Raw genomic sequence first — 19312 nt, 5'->3', positions numbered from 1 at the left:
TCGTGCTTTCCCCTAGAAGATGGGGCAGTAGGGTTGCTTTGCCCCTTGTGTCATCAGGGAAGAGTGAACACCCAAATCCATCTTCTTTGGTTCTGAAAAGTGTTCAGAAAAGCTAGATCCATACCCCTTACTGGCCCTTCTTCATACCCGCCAGGAGTGGATGGAACGAGAGGCCACTTGGAAAGTGCAGGGGCGGGTGGGTGACTTTTATGTATTTCTACGTAGAAACCTCTTTACTTTTGCCTGGCTGGGATTAGCCCCTGTCCAAAGGTAAGAGTCACCCTCATTGCTCCAGGCCCTGAATGGTTTCCCAGGAGAGGCTGGAAAGGATCCCCTTCCCCATCCCCCGCTGTAAGGCAGTTTTTCATGTTCCTATGAAATATGGTGAGAGCATCTGTGTTTCCTCTAGCCTCGAATGGACCAGTATTTCAATCAAATGGAAAAGATAGTCAAAGAGAGGAAAACCTCTTCCAGAATACGATTCATGCTTCAAGATGTCATAGACCTCAGGCAGGTACGTGTGCAGCAAGGGAAGCAGATGAGTAATTGTCCACAAGAGAAAAGGGGTACTGCTCTCACCTGGCTCTTAGTCTTACCTTGAGAGGGTAGTTCTTGGTTCTTTAAAGGGCTGCCAGAGACCATCTTTTGATGATGGGCAGTGGAGCTGCTGTCTCCTGCATCATGGGCTGCTGTCATGGGATAGCTGTGGTTTTACAGTCGACTTGTGTCACGCTTTTGCGAGCAGTTTTCCCCACAGTAGAATATCCCACTTCCTCTGTCTGCATCAACCACAACTACCCCACAGTGTGCAGGGGAGAAAGAAGGCCTCATGCATCTTTGCTTTCCTGTCTTCCACAGTGTAACTGGGTCTCACGGAGGGCAGATCAAGGCCCCAAGACGATAGAGCAGATCCATAAAGAAGCAAAAATTGAAGAACAGGAGGAGCAGCGGAAAGTCCAGCAACTAATGACCAAAGAGAAGAGGAGGCCTGGTAAGTTCCCAGAGTTCCCATCTGATGCTTGACCAGGAGGAGAGAGGAACAAGGGTCCGTGTCATGAGAATTGCCTCCGGTGTCTAGATTATAGAGTGCCCTGTCCAGGTTGAATATCTCTTTCTGCCCATATGCCTCAATATATATTGTTAAGCATATTGGGGAGCAACCTCCAACCATTTGTTCTACTAGTGTGTGCATGGACCATTGCACAGAATAGGCAAATGGTGAAACTGCACAAATATTTTTTTAAAAAACCTACCACACAAATGCAAATTGAAATGCACTCTTCAGCTAGATGCGACAGAGGAAACATAGCAGCCTTATTCCCATAGGCTCTCAAGCTTCACTTTACACATTCAACTCATCCCAGACCACTTTAGCTACCATATCAGGGATTATAAAAAGTAACCTGTTTGTTTGTTTTGTTTGCAGGTGTTCAGAGGGTAGAGGAGGGTGGCTGGAACACTGTGCAGGGGGCGAAAAATACCCGTGTGCTGGACCCCACCAAGTTCCTTAAAATCACCAAGGTTTGTATGGAGGAAGAATCTCTTTCTGAGAGGAATCCTGAGAGACCAACTCTCCTTTGGTTGGTCATCTCCCACATTCCCAGTCCTCAACATCAGCCTTCCTGAAAGTGGTGCCCTCCCAGACGTTTTGCAATTCCCACAGGCTCTAGCTTCACACACCTACAGTAGCTGGTGCCAGTGGGAACTGTAGTTCAGAATGCCTGGAGAGTGCCTGGTTGGGGAATCTTGGTTTTTCTTGCTGCCCTGCCCTCCAAGGAAGCAGTTTGTCCATCTGTGCATCTAGGCATTTTGAACTGGGAAGTGGGAGAGAGGGTGGCAGTGAGCCGGAGGGTGGAAGAATTTGTTTCCTTCTGTGAAACAGGATTGGGTGGGGCGGTTCCAATCTCCAGCAAGCTCTCTCTGATTTGTGCTCCTGTCTGTGTGTCTTTCAGCCCACAATAGATGAGAAGATCCAGCTTGTGCCTAAAGCCCAGTTGGGCAGCTGGGGAAAAGGCAGCAGTGGGGGAGCCAAGGCCAGTGAGATTGGTGAGTGTGGAGGCCCCCCCACCCTGCATTTTGCTCTGTGCCCCCTGAAAAGTGCTGACAGTTACTGTTCCTCGTCAAATACATCTCCTTGTCATTTCTCCTTTTTTGGAATTTCCAGTCTTGGCTTGCTTCCTATTCTGAATGGGCCGTGCAAACTCCATATTCATGCTAGCCCTTCTCTTGGTACACCCACTAAAGTTAAATGGCTACAACTATCTTAGGTTCATTAAATTCAGTGGATTTACTTTGGGAAGGACTTAGCCTGATATAACTCCCATGTTCTACTTCTTCTTTTTCTTAAACGTTCAAATGTTTCACCAAAGTAACTGAATTGGTGGATCAAACCAGCACTTGATCCGTTTCCAACTGTAGTGCTGCAGCAGTCTGTAGACAACACACTATAGTACTACAGTCGGAAACCGATGAAGAGCTAAGAATAGCATGATTAAGTTAGCTAGAGAGTCTCCTGAAAGAGCCGGTTTTTGCTTGGCTCCGGAAAGAGCTCAGTGTAGGAGCTTGGCAAATATCTTTGGGGAGTCCACACCACAGTGCTGACGTCTCTACTGCAAAGACTCTGCCCTGATTGGATGATTGCTGAGTTTCACTCAGTATCAATGCCTGGAACAAGAAATCAGAGCAAATTATCCTAGCATCCATTACAGATGGCCATCCAACCTCTGTTTAAAAACCTCTACTGAAGGAGAGTCCAGAACCTGCCAAGGGAGTCTGTTCCACTGTCGAACAGCTTTAACTGTCAGAGGTTTTTCCTGGTGTTTAGTCAGAATCTCCTTTCTTGTCATTTGGAATCCATTGGTTTGGGTCCTGTCCTTCGGATCCAGCAGAAAACAAGCTGAATCCAACTTCCATTTGACTGCCCTTCAGATATTTAAAGGTAGCTATCTCCTCTCAATCTCTTCCAGGCTAAACATACCCAACTTCCTCAACTGTTCCTCATAAGGCTTGGTTTCTAGGGAAGGAATTGGTCCTTAGGAGACACCCAAGCCAGTTAAGGCTTTAAAGGGTTTCTTGTATCTGTAGGTGACCCATCTCTCTGCAAAAACCCTCTGCCCTAAAGCTTGAGAGAGATCATCAAGGCATCCACTTGACACAGTTAAACTTGTGCTAGGTTTAAGAGCTTCTGGGCCTCTGGCTGATGGGTTTCCTGGAGCCCTTGAGGCAGCTGTTACTCTCCCCAACATCCTCTTGCAGATTCCTTACGACCAAGTGCCACTAGTTTGAACCGATTCTCTGCACTGCAGCCTCCCGCATCATCTGTGTCTGCCTCAGCCACATCCGCAGAGTTGGACTCTCGCAGGGCCTTAACTAGGTAAGTCTCAGGCCACCCATGGGTGCTTCTCTCCCACTTCATTTAGTAGTAGTAGTAGCAGTAGTAGTAGTAGTAATTGCCTTGAATGAAGTGTTCTATGTGATTAAGCTGACTTCTGTCCGCGTAATGAAATGTGTGAAAAAAGCAGAGATTTAATTGCCTTTCTGATAAAACTCTTCTGCTTTTGGTGCTTGATGTCTGTGTTTACTATCACTTGAAAGTCACTTGAAAGCTAATTGGCACATAGCCGAGTTGGGGGTTAATTTTTTTTCAAGCAATGAGTGAGTAAGGAATTTTCCTGAGAAATGTCTTTGCTCCCACAGTCGGGGGAGCACAGGCAGGGAGAAGAACGACAAGCTGCTCCCCTCTCCAGCCTCACGACCCAACACCTTCTTGCGGGTCAGCAGCAGCAAGGAGCAGCTCTTGGACAACCAGGCTCAGGAAGAACAGCGGCGGGAGATGCTGGAGACTGTGAAGCAGCTGACAGGGGGGCTGGAGAGCGACTGGAACAGCACAGAGGCAGAGAGGAGCAAGGCCAAGGAAACTGGTGAGCTTTTCCTCTTCCTCCTCCAAGTTGGGGCTTCTGAACTCTGGGCTGTCCTTCCTGCTGGATGAGCAGAAACATTTTGTGACTTATTTGGTTGGTGCTAATTTATGTCCTGCAGGGATGCGGGTGGCGCTGTGGGTAAAACCTCAGCGCCTAGGACTTGCTGACCGCATGGTCCGCGGTTCGAATCCCCGCGGCGGGGTGCGCTCCCGTTGCTCGGTCCCAGCGCCTGCCAACCTAGCAGTTCGAAAGCACCCTCGGGTGCAAGTAGATAAATAGGGACCGCTTACTAGCGGGAAGGTAAACGGCGTTTCCGTGTGCGGCTCTGGCTCGCCAGATGCAGCTTGTCATGCTGGCCACGTGACCCGGAAGTGTCTGCGGACAGCGCTGGCTCCTGGCCTCTAGAGTGAGATGAGCGCACAACCCTAGAGTCTGTCAAGACTGGCCCATACGGGCAGGGGTACCTTTACCTTTACCTTTAATTTATGTCCATTCCCTCTTGAGCTCATAGCATTATTTCATCTACGTTCATTTGTTGCCCCTTCTGAGTCAAAATGGTGGTGATCTAAAGTGAGGTATTCTGTGCAGATCTCTCTCTGGGATGAATTACACCAAAAATCCTAGAGTGTGTAGCTGCATGTAGGACTTACGAAGAATGGCAGGACACAGCCTAAGGACTTGTCTATAATGACAATGGCATTGTGCATGGGAAAAATGCCTCTCTGGCATTGCATTGAAGTAAGCCTTCTACATTTCCTGCCTCTTTCTCTCCCTCTCCCCTTACCCATTCAACTGTCTTAACAGCCAAGCCTGAAATTTCCACATCCCCAGCCCAAGAAAAACCTGCATTGTCAGAAGAGGAAATAGAGAGAAAGTGCAAATCGATCATTGACGAGTTCTTGCACATAAACGATTATAAGGTAAGGAGAGCTGTGGCCCATCGTGACGTGCATTGGCGTTTTCTCTTGGGGCGGAGGACTTAAGCGTTTAAAAGCCACCCTTTCCGAGGTCTGGCTTTGTGGCCGCTGATCTTACAATATCAGTGCAGAGAGCAAGAAGGACCTTTATTAAGGTCAGCTGAGGAGCTTTACACAAGGAAAGTCTCTTAGCCCACGGACTACAGAGAAACCTCCTTTTGTATTGTCTGGACAGGAAGCGATGCAGTGCGTGGAGGAGCTGAGCATACCGGGAGTGCTGCCTGTGTTTGTGCAGGTGGGCGTGGAGTCAACCCTGGAGCGGAGTCAGATCACCAGAGACCACATGGGCCAGTTGCTGTATCAGCTGGTGCAGTCGGAGAAGCTCAGCAAGCAGGACTTTTTCAAGGGGTTGGTAGTCTGCCAGGGAAGGAAGCAAGATCTCTGGGTATTTTTTCTTTCTTTCATGGGTGCTCACTACAAACAGTTACATTTGGGCTGGATGCAGAGAGTGACCAGCTGCCTCCCAGACGGAATGTGCCTTGAGCAACTCTGCTTCCCTCCTTAGGTTTGCGGACACCTTGGAGACGGCAGACGACATGGCCATCGATATACCCCACATATGGTTATACCTGGCTGAGTTAGTGACGCCTATGTTGAAAGAAGGAGGAATCTCTATGAGAGAACTTCTGACGTAAGCTGCACTCTTTCTCTGTTAGCCGTGGGGTGATGCTTGCGCCGGCTGCCCTTGGAACTCCTTGCATAGATAAAACTCCATAATCCAGCCTATGGCTGACAAACCAGTAGACCCTCAGCTTGCCTGGGTTTTTCAAGATGTGGATCCTTATATTACCCTACAGGTTGCTAAATTCCTAACAGCCGTCTTCTCGTACAAGAGACGGAATGGAATGTTAGCTGATTATTGATAGTTATAAGAATTTTCTATAATGACATCAGATATTGATGTAGTGCCTAAAATTTTTAATCTTAATCTTAATCTTTTCTTATGAATGGCTAATATCTGCCCTTGTGAGTTGTGAATTGTGTTATATTATTTGTGGTTTGTACGAGTCCACTGTTTTATTTGATTTTTTGTTGTTGTTGTTGTTGTGTGTGTTTCATGATGGGCGTAAAGCCGAATAAAACATTTTGACTTTTGACTTGCATAGATAAGGACAAGCTAGCCACAGTCAACCGCAGTGACCTATGCGAGACCTGTTGCTTGCTACAAACTGTATTGTTATTGCCTTGGGGCAGTGAATTTCCACACCCCGGTTAAGTCAGATTTAAATCTGCCAGACCCCTCATGGGCCTAATTAGACGCGTGTACAGGGCCCTCCGGGACGCAGGTGGCGCTGTGGGTTAAAGCCTCAGCGCCTAGGACTTGCCGATCGAAAGGTCGGCGGTTCGAATCCCTGCGGCGGGGTGCGCTCCCGCTGCCCGGTCCCAGCGTCTGCCAACCTAGCAGTTCGAAAGCACCTCCGGGTGCAAGTAGATAAATAGGGACCGCTTTCTAGCGGGAAGGTAAACGGCGTTTCCGTGTGCGGCTCTGGCTCGCCAGAGCAGCGATGTCACGCTGGCCACGTGACCCGGAAGTGTCTCCGGACAGCGCTGGCCCCGGGCCTCTTAAGTGAGATGGGCGCACAACCCCAGAGTCTGTCAAGACTGGCCCGTACGGGCAGGGGTACCTTTACCTTTACAGGGCCCTCCAGTTAAAATGACGTCAGGCAATGTTTCTTTTTGAAGGCACACTCCCAGATCACGAAGGGATTTGCACAGACCTCAACTAAAACGGGGGCTTTCACAGAGATTTCAATGTAAACCCATCATGAGTCTGGAGTAAGATGTGCTTCAGCTGTTGGACAGTGGAGACATGCCTTACCTCCAGCAAAGAAATGCTTAAGAGCTCATTTTAAGCCACACTAGCCCTAGTCCCACACCTGATGTCTCATATGATGGCAGGTGGGTGCAGTTTACCAGAAACAGTCTGGCAAGCTAAATAGGGTTTCCCAGCAGGCCTTAAGGGCTGAACCAGCAGAGGGCGGCAACTCCCCAAATATCCTGCCTGTCTAAACTTGTCTGCTGTGGTCTCCCTCCAGTTCCAGAACAGAGTTGCTTCTGTGGTCAAAGATTGAAGTAGAACTTAGTGAAGGCCAGAGCCCTCACCCCCCTTCATGGTGACCTTTCACTATGTTCTAGTTGCCTGTCAGGTGGCAAAGCTTACGCTGCTCTCTTGCTCTCTCCTATTGCAGAGAATTTAGCAAACCCTTGCTCCCTGTGGGAAGAGCCGGCATCTTGCTTTCCGAAATATTGCACCTTCTATGCAAACAAATGGTAAGTGTTCCAGGCCACTTGCAGATCTGGGTGTGTGTGTGTGTGTGTGTGTGTGTGTGCGTGTGCGCGTGTGTGTGTGTGTGCAAAGGGAATCCGTAATGTAATGAAAAATGTCAAGAAGCCTGCCCAAGACTCCCAAGTCAGTGAGTTGCATTCACATTTTGCCTGAAAAGGCTTTGAAGCTGCCTTTAGTTGATCAGGAGCAGGAATCACAAAGGACAGCCTCATTCTGAAGATGCTTCGAATTCAGAGATGTTCCCAGTTGCTGACCCAACCTGAGCAGGCCTCTACCCCAGAAAGGGTGGCACTTTCTTGGCCCCACTGATTGCTGAATCCCGTTGACCCCACAGCAGCATTGGATTGAACCCTCCTGTTGGAACAGAACATCCTAAAGTCGGGATATTGAATGTGATACTTTGCACTCACCCAGGTTTCCCCCTCACCCCCGAAAAGGAACTGTTATGGTGGGGTTGGAGGTTGCTTTGAACACTGTGGCTGTTTTGGGTCTCCCTGCTCTTCTCTCTTTGATTTTTCAAATTCCTTCTGTGTTCTAGAGCCATAAGAAAGTGGCAGCCTTATGGAGGGAGGCTGGCCTCAGTTGGAAAGACTTCTTACCTGAAGAGGAGGATGTCCACACCTTTCTCATGGAGCAGGTGAGTTGGGAGCTAGAGCAGGGTCACTCTGACCTTTTGGTCACTCTGTTCACTTCTGATAGGGGGAGGAGGTTTGACTAGATGCTATGTTGTCCCTTCTGACCCTTGAGGTGGGACCAGCCTCCACTGCAAAAGGTCTTTAACCCTTTGGAAGAATAGATGGTTAAGCCCCACTTCAGGGTGTTCACTGGCGTGGGCGGGGGACCCTGCATGTCACGCCAAACTAAAGCCATTCTCTCTTCTCTTGTAACACTGCAGAAGTTGGACTTCACAGAGACTGACAGTTCCAGTTCCTCAGAAGCACTTTCAAAGAAGGAGCTCTCTGCTGAAGAGTTGAACAAACAGCTGGAGAAACTCATTATCGAGGACAAGGCGAATGATGAGCAGATCTTTGATTGGGTAGAGGTACAAAGCCCAAGTCCATCTATGCCCGTACACTAATAAGTTAAGAGTTATTTGAACCCATCTGTTACAATTCCTGGAGCCTGGGCTCTTGGAAAGAGCAGCTCTCAGGAGTGGGCTCTTGGTTCTTACAGAATCACGGGGTGGGGAGCATTTCACCACAGCCCTCACCTGTCTCCACACTGCTTTCCTGACCCTCACTTTCAGCAGAGCCTGGTTTCGCCCCTGGGGATTGCTTCTTGTCACCAGAACACAATTTTGCTCGCCTAGAGGGCTGCATTGTAGGGCTAGAGAGAAATTATTGCTTTTACAGATGCCAGAGGGTTTTGATCTGTAGCACTGAGTTCCATCCTAGAATGCCTTTTTTATGTGACTCTCCAGCAACAGACTGTTTTTCCTGCTGAATAAATAACACCGTAGAAGGCAGAATTGGGGGAGAGAATATAAGCCATTTTCCTGCTCCCAGGAGCACTTTGGGGTGAGCTGATCTGGTAGGAAGCACTTTAATGAGTGAGCTTATAAGATTCCTTCATCAGCGAGTTCTTCAGACGAGGTGCTGTGATGCAACCCGTGGGCTTTTTTGACTTCTGCAAATACTCTTGATTTCAGGCTAATCTAGACGAGAGCCAGATGAGTTCACCTACATTCCTTAGAGCTTTAATGACAGCAGTTTGTAAAGCCGCTATTATAGGTGAGTAATGTTCATCCAGAAGTTTTAGACATGAAGCCATCAATATCTTTCCTCTGTTTTGCATGGAATTTGAATTCTTTGCCACAGTCCCTTTTTAAGCATGCGCTCTGCATGAAATGTCCCACTGATGAGACACAGATAATGAGCGACAAGAACGGGTCATGTTAATGTGTCTTCCATCCCAGGGATTTCTGGGATTCTCCAGATCCGTTTTTTCTGTGAATCCAATCCATATCATTTGGAAGCATACTATGGTTGGAAGAAGAGAAATCACCTACCTTATTACCGTTTCCACCAGTTGTTTTATATCCTGAGTTGTTCCATTAGAAAACATCAAGTGATAACTGTTCCAATGGCAGTTCTTCATTTTGAGGGTGTGTGTAAGGAGATCTTTGAATTCTAGCCAGCAGTGGCCCCCATGGATTTGGGGCAGGGGTGCCAGTGAGAGTGTTGCCTTTTTGCCTTCCAGTTTCTGTGCATTAAACCTTTTTGTGCTTTTGTAGTGTAGCTGAACGGGGATTTAGTTGGCTAAAGTCCATACTTGTGGCCGCTTCAGAAGTGCAGTAAAACTGTGAGGGGAGAGGAGAACATTAACACACCAGTTAATGAGTCCCTGCATATAGAAAACAAGTGTGTCAGGTTTCTGTCCTGACATGCTAGCTTTCTGTGTGCAGAGATATTGGAGGGAGGGATATGGAAGAGCATTCCACAATGTGAACCCGACTCCTGTAGTGTGAAGGGGTACCACCCAGTGAGAGTCAAGCCTAAATATTTTTAGATCCCAGATACAGGTAGTGATGTATTCCATCTTTTATATTTTTGGTACCTAAAATTGCAGGAGGTGGGATGAAGTGACACAGCCTCTTTCTTTCAAAGCTTCTAATTTTTGGAAGATGAGCTGGTGAAATAAACCTTTCCAATTGCATAAGCAGTCCAGACGTTGAAGAATGTTTAATTGCTGCTGCTGCTATCCCTTTTGCCTTGAATTGAGATTTGTCTGTGAAGACAGAGAATAGATAAGAGTTGCCTGCCTTCCTCCTTCCTGGCCAGCTTTTAACCGAATGCTGACATTGAATCTCTTTTCTTTTCTAGTGGACAGTTCTAGCTTGCGAGTGGACACTGCTGTTATCAAGCAGAGAGTGCCGATCTTACTTAAGTACCTAGACGCGGACACAGAGAAGGAACTACAAGCACTTTACGCACTACAAGCATCAATAGTAAAACTTGATCAACCTCCGAGTAAGTGTACTCAGGCTCAGGGTGGTCTTTGGGCCTTGGTCCCTTGAATTGGGCTTGTGTAAAATAGGATGGAGCATGATGTGCTGCCCCTGGCTGTAGGGCCGTTTGCTGGTACCCCAAAGCCAATTTATACTAGATTTTCTTGGGGTGCATCATTTTGCTTTTGTTCGGGATGAATAAGGGCCACAGAAAATCCTCCTGAGTTTGAATGTGGCTCCCAGTCAGCAACCAAAAAAGGCAGCACTCTGTTTCCAGTTTCTCTGTTTCCAGTCCTATTACCCTTGTCATCCGGAGAAATGGAGGGAATGTCAAGTATATAGCAATTTCCCCTCAGTTTTATATCAGCCATATATTATTTATCTATCTATCTGAAAGCTTTTTGCAGTGTTGGGAGCCTGGATTCTAAACCTGCCCTGATGCAGGATTAGCCCACGCCATCTGAACAAAAACCTACCCACTGTGGAGCCCTAGAAAGGCCTCTCACCTGGGAGAGGCTTCCAAGCAGTGGCGTAGCGTGGGGGGTGCAGGGGGGCCGGCCGCACCGGGCGCAACATCTGGGGGGGGCACGCTCGCACTTGCAGCTCTCTGCCCCTACCTGGCTCACTCACTCACTCTCACTGCAGTGCTGGCTGTGCGAATCCGATCCGAGCCGCCGGGTCGCCGCCCACTGTGGAGGGGGTGGGTGCCAGGCGTGCGGTGCGTAGAGAGAGCGAGGGACTATCTGGGGGAGGGACAGTGCAGCGGCCGCCCAGTGCAGCGCTGAGCACGGGAGAGAACCACACCAGACCAGACCAGGCAGCAGCAAGAAGAAGCTGGCAGCAGCGGCAGGTTAGGGGGCGCAAATTACTTGCCTTCCCCCGGGTGCTGACAACCCACGCTACGCCGCTGCCTCCAAGAGAGCCCTCTGAGGTCTGAAGAGCAACGATATTTGTGTTTCATTGGCTCCCTGATTGAGGAAGGACTAAAAGGGGTCAGACGGAGTAAATTTATAATATATAACTGGAGGGTTGGGTTGAAGGCTCAGCACACTGCAATTCACATTTTGAACTGAGCTTGCTAGCCAGTCGTGTCTGCTTTGGCTGCTGTCCAGGGGGGAGTGTTCACCTCTTCCTTTCCTTCCTCCGCAGATTTGTTACGGATGTTTTTTGATTGCCTGTATGATGAGGAGGTGATATCAGAGGATGCCTTCTACAAGTGGGAAAGCAGCAAAGACCCCGCGGAACAGAATGGGAAAGGCGTAGCATTAAAATCGGTCACAGCATTCTTCACGTGGCTACGAGAAGCCGAAGAGGAGTCGGAGGATAATTGAAACTGAATTACAAAAAAAAAAAAAAAACTCAAAAAAACAATTTAAGTATTTTTTTAAAAAAAGTTTCACGTCTTCGCCAATCACAGTGCAGCAAGGCCAATTCTCGCGCAGAGCCCCCCCTTCCCCCACATGTGCACGAGTGGGAGAGGAGACAAAAAAACCGATATAAACGCAAAGGCGATCATGGAGGACAAAAAGTACTTGAAAATTCAAGTCCACTTCAAACCTGAGGGCAGGAGCACTAAACCAAAATACATCTATTTATAGAAAAATATTTTCTGTTTTAATCTTTTATTTTTCCTTTTTAAACAAGGACTCCTACTTTAAAAAGAAATCTCTTTAGACAAAAAGTGAGAACTTTAATTTATTATTTTAAGAACTGCAAATGTCAGTGTAATTTTTAAATTTGCAGTTTCTGTAGCAAATTGTATAATAGACAAAAAAAAAACAGATAAATAAATTTCCCTCCCTTTTCAGAGCCACCTCAGTTTTGTTTCAAAGCACGGTATCTGTGTATTAAATTCTAAAGGGGTTTGGGAATGAACTAGGATGAGGGAGATGAACTTTTTTTAAAAAAGAGAAAAAAAATCATCAATTTTTTTCCGCCTGCCTCTCAGCTTGCTTTCCACAATTTAAAAAAATCAAAAGCAACAAAGCATAACCTTGGAGCTGAAGGAAAACCGCGTTTGAGAAAACGGCTGTGGACCAGACTGCTTGGAAAAATAACTTGCTCAAAGCAAAACAGTGCTATCCTGGAGGAAGAAGAAAAAAGAAGCAGCAAAAAGTACTAGTGATACTTTCAGAACCTTTAGAGCAACTTTAAGGCTTGTAAATACATAGAACAAATATTTAAAAAAAGAAAGAAATTGACTCGATACTATTTCTTTTCACTTTCAAAATATAAAGAACAAAATAAAGACAAACCTTGCAAGTTTAAAAGCACAAGAAAGTGGCTTCTTTTGATGGCAGCTTTGAAGGTGCCTCGCCCCCTCAAGCCATGGCATGCTGCCTCCCTCGGAGGGGGGGCATAAACATTCCTGACCTGAACTGCCCCCGTGGCTTGTTTGCCCAAATCTATTGGGCAAGCAGGGAGGGAGGAAGTTAAAGGAGTAAATAAAGAGGAGGTGGGTCACTCTTTGGGAAAGCTTTTGTTACGGATGGATTTTCTGTGCGGCATGCCAAAGTATCTTCACCAACCTTTGCACCCTGCTGCAGGTGATTTACAGCGTGCAGAAAGGGTCAGTACGGCTGCAGCTTCCTTGTGAGCAGTATCCTCCAATAAGGTGCTTATTAAATCTCTTACACTTCCCGCCTACCCTTAAGGGAGTGTGTTGCTTTCCCTCCCTTTGAGGTGAAAGGAGTGTACATAATGTGGTTAATGGTTTGCGGTGTCAGAATTTCTGCTTGGCCCATTTTATCCAGTTGTAGGGTTTTTTTGGGAGGGAGGTGCTATGTCAGCACATCCCAATACACCTCCGCGAAGCTTGTTCCATTTGTTCTCTAAGGCACCTTCTCCATCTGAAAAAGTTGGATCTCTGTTGGCCGCCTGAGATAACCAGCTGCTGGCTCTCCCTGTGATGGCTCATCTGCTCTTAAATGAGCCCCCCCCCCCCCTCAGGCTGCTTTTTGCAATTTGTGGAAGTCTAGGATGGCCTCACCTTGTCATTCCAAAAGAAAATGCAAAATAACCCTTGTTTTACTTCATTTGTTACGGGGTTGCTGTGTTTACATGTGATCACCAGAAACTGAAAACTGTTTTAAGTGTTGCTGGGGAGGCTTCTGCAGGAGCAGGCTTTACTCGGATCATGCTTCAAGGCAAGTCAGGCCGAGGGGGTGCCTTCTTCCTTGGGTTGGCTACTGAGAATCTATGTATGGTATTTTCCCCTCAGTTTTTTATTTTTTATTTTTTGATGATGCAGGAACACTGAGCTCTGCTCCTGACCCTGCCTTCTTCAGCCAGGAGTGACTGGGTCAAAGCCGCTCACCTTTCCATAAGATGAAAATTTTACTGCAGCAGTGGCATAAAGAAGCGTTGTTACATCTTCTGTATGGAAAATGGGTGTGATTCAAATTGTTTGCTGCTGAAACTAGTAGTAACAGAAAAGGAGTTGAGAGTTTTGTCTTTTTCACTGGGAGCTTTGCAGGGTCCCTGTTACTCTTCATGGCATTGTTAGAAATGAAGGCCTGGTTTTCTCTGAGCAAGCAGGTGCCAGTCCCGCTAGCATGTTATTTATTCCAGTAAGGTTGACAACCTTGTCTTACAGCAAAGTTAGTGGAGATAAGTAAGTGGGTCCACACTTGCTTCCTTTGAAAGGGAATTGTTCAACCTGTTAAGTATTCAAGGGAGTGCCTAGTTGTCGTAGTCCAGAGGTGACTCCAGTAACAAAAACGCCTGGAATAAGGTTATTTCTCTCCATTCACTATGGTAAAGCAAGCTGCGTGGAACTTGGTCACTTCCTCACTCAAGATTACTTGGGTTGAAATGTCCCTTTATGAAGCTCTATCAGCAACTGCAATAACAGCCAGTTGAAAGCTTGCAACAGCAACAAAAGGTTTAAGTTCAAAGTCTGACTAAAATAAATTAGCTGGAGAGTCCTAGGCTTAGAACTTTGCAACCATCATATAATCTCAAAAGTGTTAGTAGTCATGATTGGAGGGCGGCTTTGTTTTTTTTGTATGTGGGGGTTTTATTTTTACTTTTCTACCACAGAGGTAATGGAAACAGGTGTAGCAGACTATCTACACTGTTTGTGCCATGTTGGAAGGGTAGATGTCATTTTGCACTACATTTTGAGACTACAGAATTATGTCATGTTGTTAGTTGCAGGGTGTGAATTTTTCCTTTGTATGCAAGTAGAACCAAGATACATATTCCTTCTTTCTTTCCTTTTTGGAAGAGATGGTGCACTCGAGCCCAACATTACTCTGTATATGTTACCCTTGCTTTTTTATTTCTGCATGCTGTATGGCGTTCATTTCCTATCTGTGGATCTGGAAAATAATTAACACTGGTTGGATATCGTGGGCAAACATCCCATTTTGCCAGCAGTCTCTGACCATACACCTGAAGCAGTGTGCCCTAGTTCTTAACCCATTCCACAGAAGCACAAGACCTACAGTCAGAAATGAATACGCTTTTACTTGGAACTACAGTGTGTATTTTGAGAAGGGGGTTCTGCTCCCTCATAAGCAGTAAGCCCAAAGAAGTTAGATTTCCAGGCCAAGACTTGCAAAGCCCTGGGGTGGCGTCAGGGAATTTAAAGTGGGGGTACAGGTGCACAAGCTTTCAGCAGGGCCTACAAGCTGACCCAGGCAGCTGCCTTGCAAAGAGTGTCACAGACATTTGCTAATTTTACTATGCTGGCACCTACAGGTCTTCTACAGCACTTCCTTGGGGATTCTCACACTGTTGCCTTCAGGCAACCTAAGTCCAGTGTGTGTGTGTGTGTGTGTGTGAGCATTCTGTATCATTTTCTCCTTTCAACTCCTGGGGGCTGGCAGCCGCCTTATTGCAAGAAGCTAAAAAATATAGAAGTTGCTGGTGGCGGTGGCTGTGAAAGGATTTTAATTAAGCCACAGCCACATTCAAACACTTAGAGCTATTGAACAGTTTGGGTGTTTTAGAAGTGGCACAGTTTGCTTCAGTTAAAATGGCACAGCCTCCTGTGGCTCTACGGTTTGGTTTTTAGAATTTTACAGCTGAAGGAAGCAGGTCTGAAGAAATGGGAGTATTGATAGAGAAGTGAGCAGAACATGCAAAATTGCAGCCCCAAAGTTATTAATACCAACTGGCTTTAAAGCCTGCATTTCTGGGTTTTGGTTTAGCTTAGCAACCATGACTTCTGTATGTATTGAAAGAGAAAGAAAGAGCAGCTTTGGGTCAGGAAGGTTCGAGTCCTTTTTAAAAATGGTTCTATGGAAAGTACTGATGTCAACAGAGCCGTCATAAACAATGGGCTTCTATGCATGTGCGCACACACCCAAAAAATCTCACCCTGCCTAACATTCTTCACTAACTCCAGCTTTCTGTTACCATGAAGGTAAAAGCTGCGTCCTTGAGAGCCAGTGGTGGTGTAGTGGTTAAGAGCGGTGGACTCGTAATCTGGGGAACCGGGTTCGCGTCTCCGCTCCTCCACATGCAGCTGCTGGGTGACCTTGGGCCAGTCACACTTCCCTGAAGTCTCTCAGCCCCACTCACCTCACAGAGTGTTTGTTGTGGGGGAGGAAGGGAGAGGAGACTGTTAGCCGCTTTGAGACTCCTTAAAGGGAGTGAAAGGCGGGGTATCAAATCCAAACTCTTCTTCTTCCTTACAGGTGATGTTGCTAGACTCCAAGCTCCCAGCAAGCTCACAGGTCAGGGATGATGGGGGTGGTGCAGTCCCCCCAATCCTGCACTTCATCTTCCAGTTCCTTCCACCTTTCTAATGAAGCAGGCATGTGGCATTTCTGCATGAAAGCATGGTGGGTTGAGGCAGATTCCCCACAGCTTTTGCAGTTTTCAGCAAAATTAAAGCACTCTGGGAGTAGAGGGGAAATTGGCAATTCCTGTTTGGCTAACAAAAGTCATAGATGGTTTCCAAGTAGATTAGAGCAGACTGGCTGGAATAAATGGGCCTGCTCAAGAGAGGAATAGCATTGGATACAGCCCCCTCTTTACAATGGGTCTGGCCCAAAGTGCACTAAGCTTTTGCCAAATTTCTGGGCTTATCATTTGCTGCCTTTGGCCAGAGAGTGATTGATTTCATTTTTATCTCACCTTTCCTCCACGTGGTGTACATAGTTCTCCTCTCTTATTTTATCCTCACAGCAGCCCTGTGAGGTGGGTTAGGCTGAGAGTGAACAACTGGCCCAAGATCACCCACTTGAATGGTGAAAATGGCATGTGCCATCTTGAGCAGAAGTTGGAAAGTGGTAGTGTTGGGTGGGGGAAGCCTTGTTAATGCCGATTTGTTTCTTTATAAAAGAGGTTGGATCCAGCTTAAGTCCAGCTCAGAGCAAACTCACTGAAATGAATGACCCTAAATAGGCCAAGCCCATAAACTTCACTGGTCAACTCTTTAGTAGGACTAGGAAGAACCCAAGGCCATTGTAGTGTTGGAGAAGATCCAGGGGTTGGAGCAATTCCTGTGTGAGGGAAAGCTGCAACATTTTGGGCTTTTTTTAAGTGTAGAAAAATTGTAAGAGGGAAATTATAGAGGGGTATAAAAGTATGCATTGGATGGAGAGAGGAGTTTTTCCTCCCTCATAATAGTAGAACCAAAAAAGAGCCATCCAGTGGAGCTGACTGTTTAATTATTTCTTTTCGTCTGCCATGAATCTTTCAACTATGGAACTTACTGCCACTAGATGTAGTGATGGCCACTAACTTGGAAGGCTTTAGCAGATGATTATTTTAATTAAGTCAGTGGTCACTATGGCTTTGAATCCAAGTCATGAGCGAGCACAGGTGAGGGGAGTGAGGAGAGTGCTGGCTTTTGCACCCAGGTCCTGCATGGAGGCTTCTCTTTTGGGGCCTCTGGTTGGCCCCTAATAGAACAGGATGGTGGAATAGACTTATCAGAACGTATATTTTGCCCTTCCTCTCTGTTAACAATCATAGAAATCTACAATAAAACCTGGGAAACACTTATAGCAGCTAAAGGAGAGAACATCAGTAAAAATTGCCTCCTTTGCATATGGGAGGGTTTGCTTTTAATGGCCATGGCTCAGTCAGTCAGCAGATTAAGATGGGATTCTGCTGCCCATGGAGTGGTTTTACTCCTTAATTCTGCCAAATAATATATATGTGGAAGTGGCTCTTTTTTCAGATTGATGAAACCCCATCTTGCATCTTTCAGTGCAGGAGGTTAGAAATGTTAAAACGAATTATATATTAAATGTTGGAGAATAGCTTGCAAGGTGCTGGTAGGTAGGCGTTTGGAGAGGCTACCTCATCTCCCTATCCCAGCCTTCCAAAACGTCCTAATTCAAGGTTTCCTGCATTACAACCAGCTGTCCGATAATAGAAACAAGATACTATCCCAGTAAGGTAGTACCTGTGGTATTGAGATGGTTCCACCAGCAGCTGTGAGCAAGAGATGGAACCTCCACTTTCAGGTGCAGTATACCTTAGTTCCAGCTTGGCTTGAGTATACTCCTGCCCTGTTCATGTGGGGTATTGGAGGCATCTAGATGGCCTCGCTCAAAAAGGGAGGTTAGCTGCCTTTCTGCCTTGTTCATGGGGTCTCTACATTTGGTTGGTCCAGCGGCCAGGAAATAGGGTGCAGAGACTTGGCAGGGCTTTGAATTCATCCAAAAAGAAAAGGTTGCCATTTTATATACAGTGGTACCTCGGGTTACAGACGCTTCAGGTTACAGACTCCCTTAACCCCGAAATAGTACCTCGGGTTAAGAACTTTGCTTCAGGATGAGAACAGAAATCGCACGGCGGCAGCGGGAGGCCCCATTAGTTAGTGGTGCTTCAGGTTAAGAACAGTTTCAGGTTAAGAATGGACCTCCGGAGCGAATTAAGTATGTAACCAGAGGTACCACTGTATTTAGTGCCTGCTGTCATTTGAGGATGTCAAAATACAGCCTTTCATGCACTGTTTGCTTACTCCACCATAGGAGCCTGGCTGTGACTTAACTGGTTTGCAGGAACAAGAGGCGTCTCATTTTTCATGAAAAACTCTGCATATGGTCACACACGTATTTGTGAGGAGGGACATTCCTTTGCATAACGTGTCACAGGACCCAAGACCCGGAGTCCTGCTTGTTCTCCTGCATGCCATTCCTAAGCAGAGGGAGGAGCAGAGACCACATTATCTGTCTGGCTACGACAGTGAAGACAGTGGCCTACTTTGCAGGGCGGTTGTTACAGGGGGGTGAATATGAGTTGGTAATGAATGGACTTGCTTTTTACTTACAACTAAGGAACCACAAAGGGGACGCAGGTGGCGCTGTGGGTTAAAGCCTCAGCGCCTAGGACTTGCCGATTGAAAGGTCGGCGGTTCGAATCCCTGTGGCGGGGTGCGCTCCCGCTGCTCGGTCCCAGCGCCTGCCAACCTAGCAGTTCGAAAGCACCTCCGGGTGCAAGTAGATAAATAGGGACCGCTTACCGGCGGGAAGGTAAACGGCGTTTCCGTGTGCAGCTCTGGCTCGCCAGAGCAGCGATGTCACGCTGGCCACGTGACCCGGAAGTGTCTACGGACAGCGCTGGCCCCTGGCCTCTTGAGTGAGATGGGCGCACAACCCCAGAGTCTGTCAAGACTGGCCCGTACGGGCAGGGGTACCTTTACCTTTACCTTTAAGGAACCACAATGGGACACGGGTGGTGCTGTGGGTTAAATCACAGAGCCTAGGACTTGCTGATCAGAAGGTCGGCGGTTCGAATCCCTGTGACGGGGTGAGCTCCCATTGCTTGGTTCCTGCAAGCACTGGGAACTACCGTTAAAGGTAAAAGGACCCCTGACCATTTGGTCCAGTCATGACCGACTCTGGGGTTGCAGCGCTCATCTCGCTTTATTGGCCGAGGGAGCCGGCGTACAGCTTCCGGGTCATGTGGCCAGCATGACTAAGCCGCTTCTGGTGAACCAGAGCAGCACGCGGAAACACCGTTTACCTTCCCGCTGGACCTATTTATCTACTTGCACTTTGATGTGCTTTCGAACTGCTAGGTGGGCAGGAGCAGGGACTGAGCAACAGGAGCTCACCCCGTCACAGGGATTCGAACCGCAGACCTTCGGCAAGTCCTAGGCTCTGTGGTTTAACCCACAACGCCACTCGCGTCCCTTAGGAACTACCGTTAAGCCTGCTCTATAAAATCCTTGGATTTTTTTCCATTTCATGTGGCAGGTGTCTCTTTGGAACTT

General features: G+C 47.2%; 1 protein-coding gene across 50 annotated transcripts in view; it reads left to right on the top strand.

The window, feature by feature from the left end:
- EIF4G3 (eukaryotic translation initiation factor 4 gamma 3) overlaps positions 1 to 12401 on the top strand; it is a 77502-nt gene extending 65101 nt beyond the window's left edge. For all 50 annotated transcript variants that reach the window (XM_083750069.1, XM_083750074.1, XM_083750068.1 and 47 more), the window contains 15 exons: positions 410 to 514; positions 859 to 991; positions 1427 to 1521; positions 1953 to 2046; positions 3256 to 3373; positions 3697 to 3920; positions 4725 to 4840; positions 5073 to 5245; positions 5403 to 5528; positions 7087 to 7168; positions 7723 to 7821; positions 8080 to 8226; positions 8833 to 8914; positions 10007 to 10153; positions 11281 to 12401. In XM_083750069.1, coding sequence (XP_083606195.1) covers positions 410 to 514; positions 859 to 991; positions 1427 to 1521; positions 1953 to 2046; positions 3256 to 3373; positions 3697 to 3920; positions 4725 to 4840; positions 5073 to 5245; positions 5403 to 5528; positions 7087 to 7168; positions 7723 to 7821; positions 8080 to 8226; positions 8833 to 8914; positions 10007 to 10153; positions 11281 to 11462 — 1923 coding nt within the window. In that variant the 3' untranslated portion in view covers positions 11463 to 12401. The remainder of the gene's footprint in view (positions 1 to 409; positions 515 to 858; positions 992 to 1426; positions 1522 to 1952; positions 2047 to 3255; positions 3374 to 3696; positions 3921 to 4724; positions 4841 to 5072; positions 5246 to 5402; positions 5529 to 7086; positions 7169 to 7722; positions 7822 to 8079; positions 8227 to 8832; positions 8915 to 10006; positions 10154 to 11280) is intronic.
- Positions 12402 to 19312: the final 6911 nt, after the last annotated feature.

This window comes from Podarcis gaigeae, assembly GCF_964106915.1.
Source record: "Podarcis gaigeae genome assembly, chromosome: 8".
NCBI lineage: Eukaryota > Metazoa > Chordata > Lepidosauria > Squamata > Lacertidae > Podarcis > Podarcis gaigeae.
This window is presented reverse-complemented; position numbering and strand designations above follow the sequence as displayed.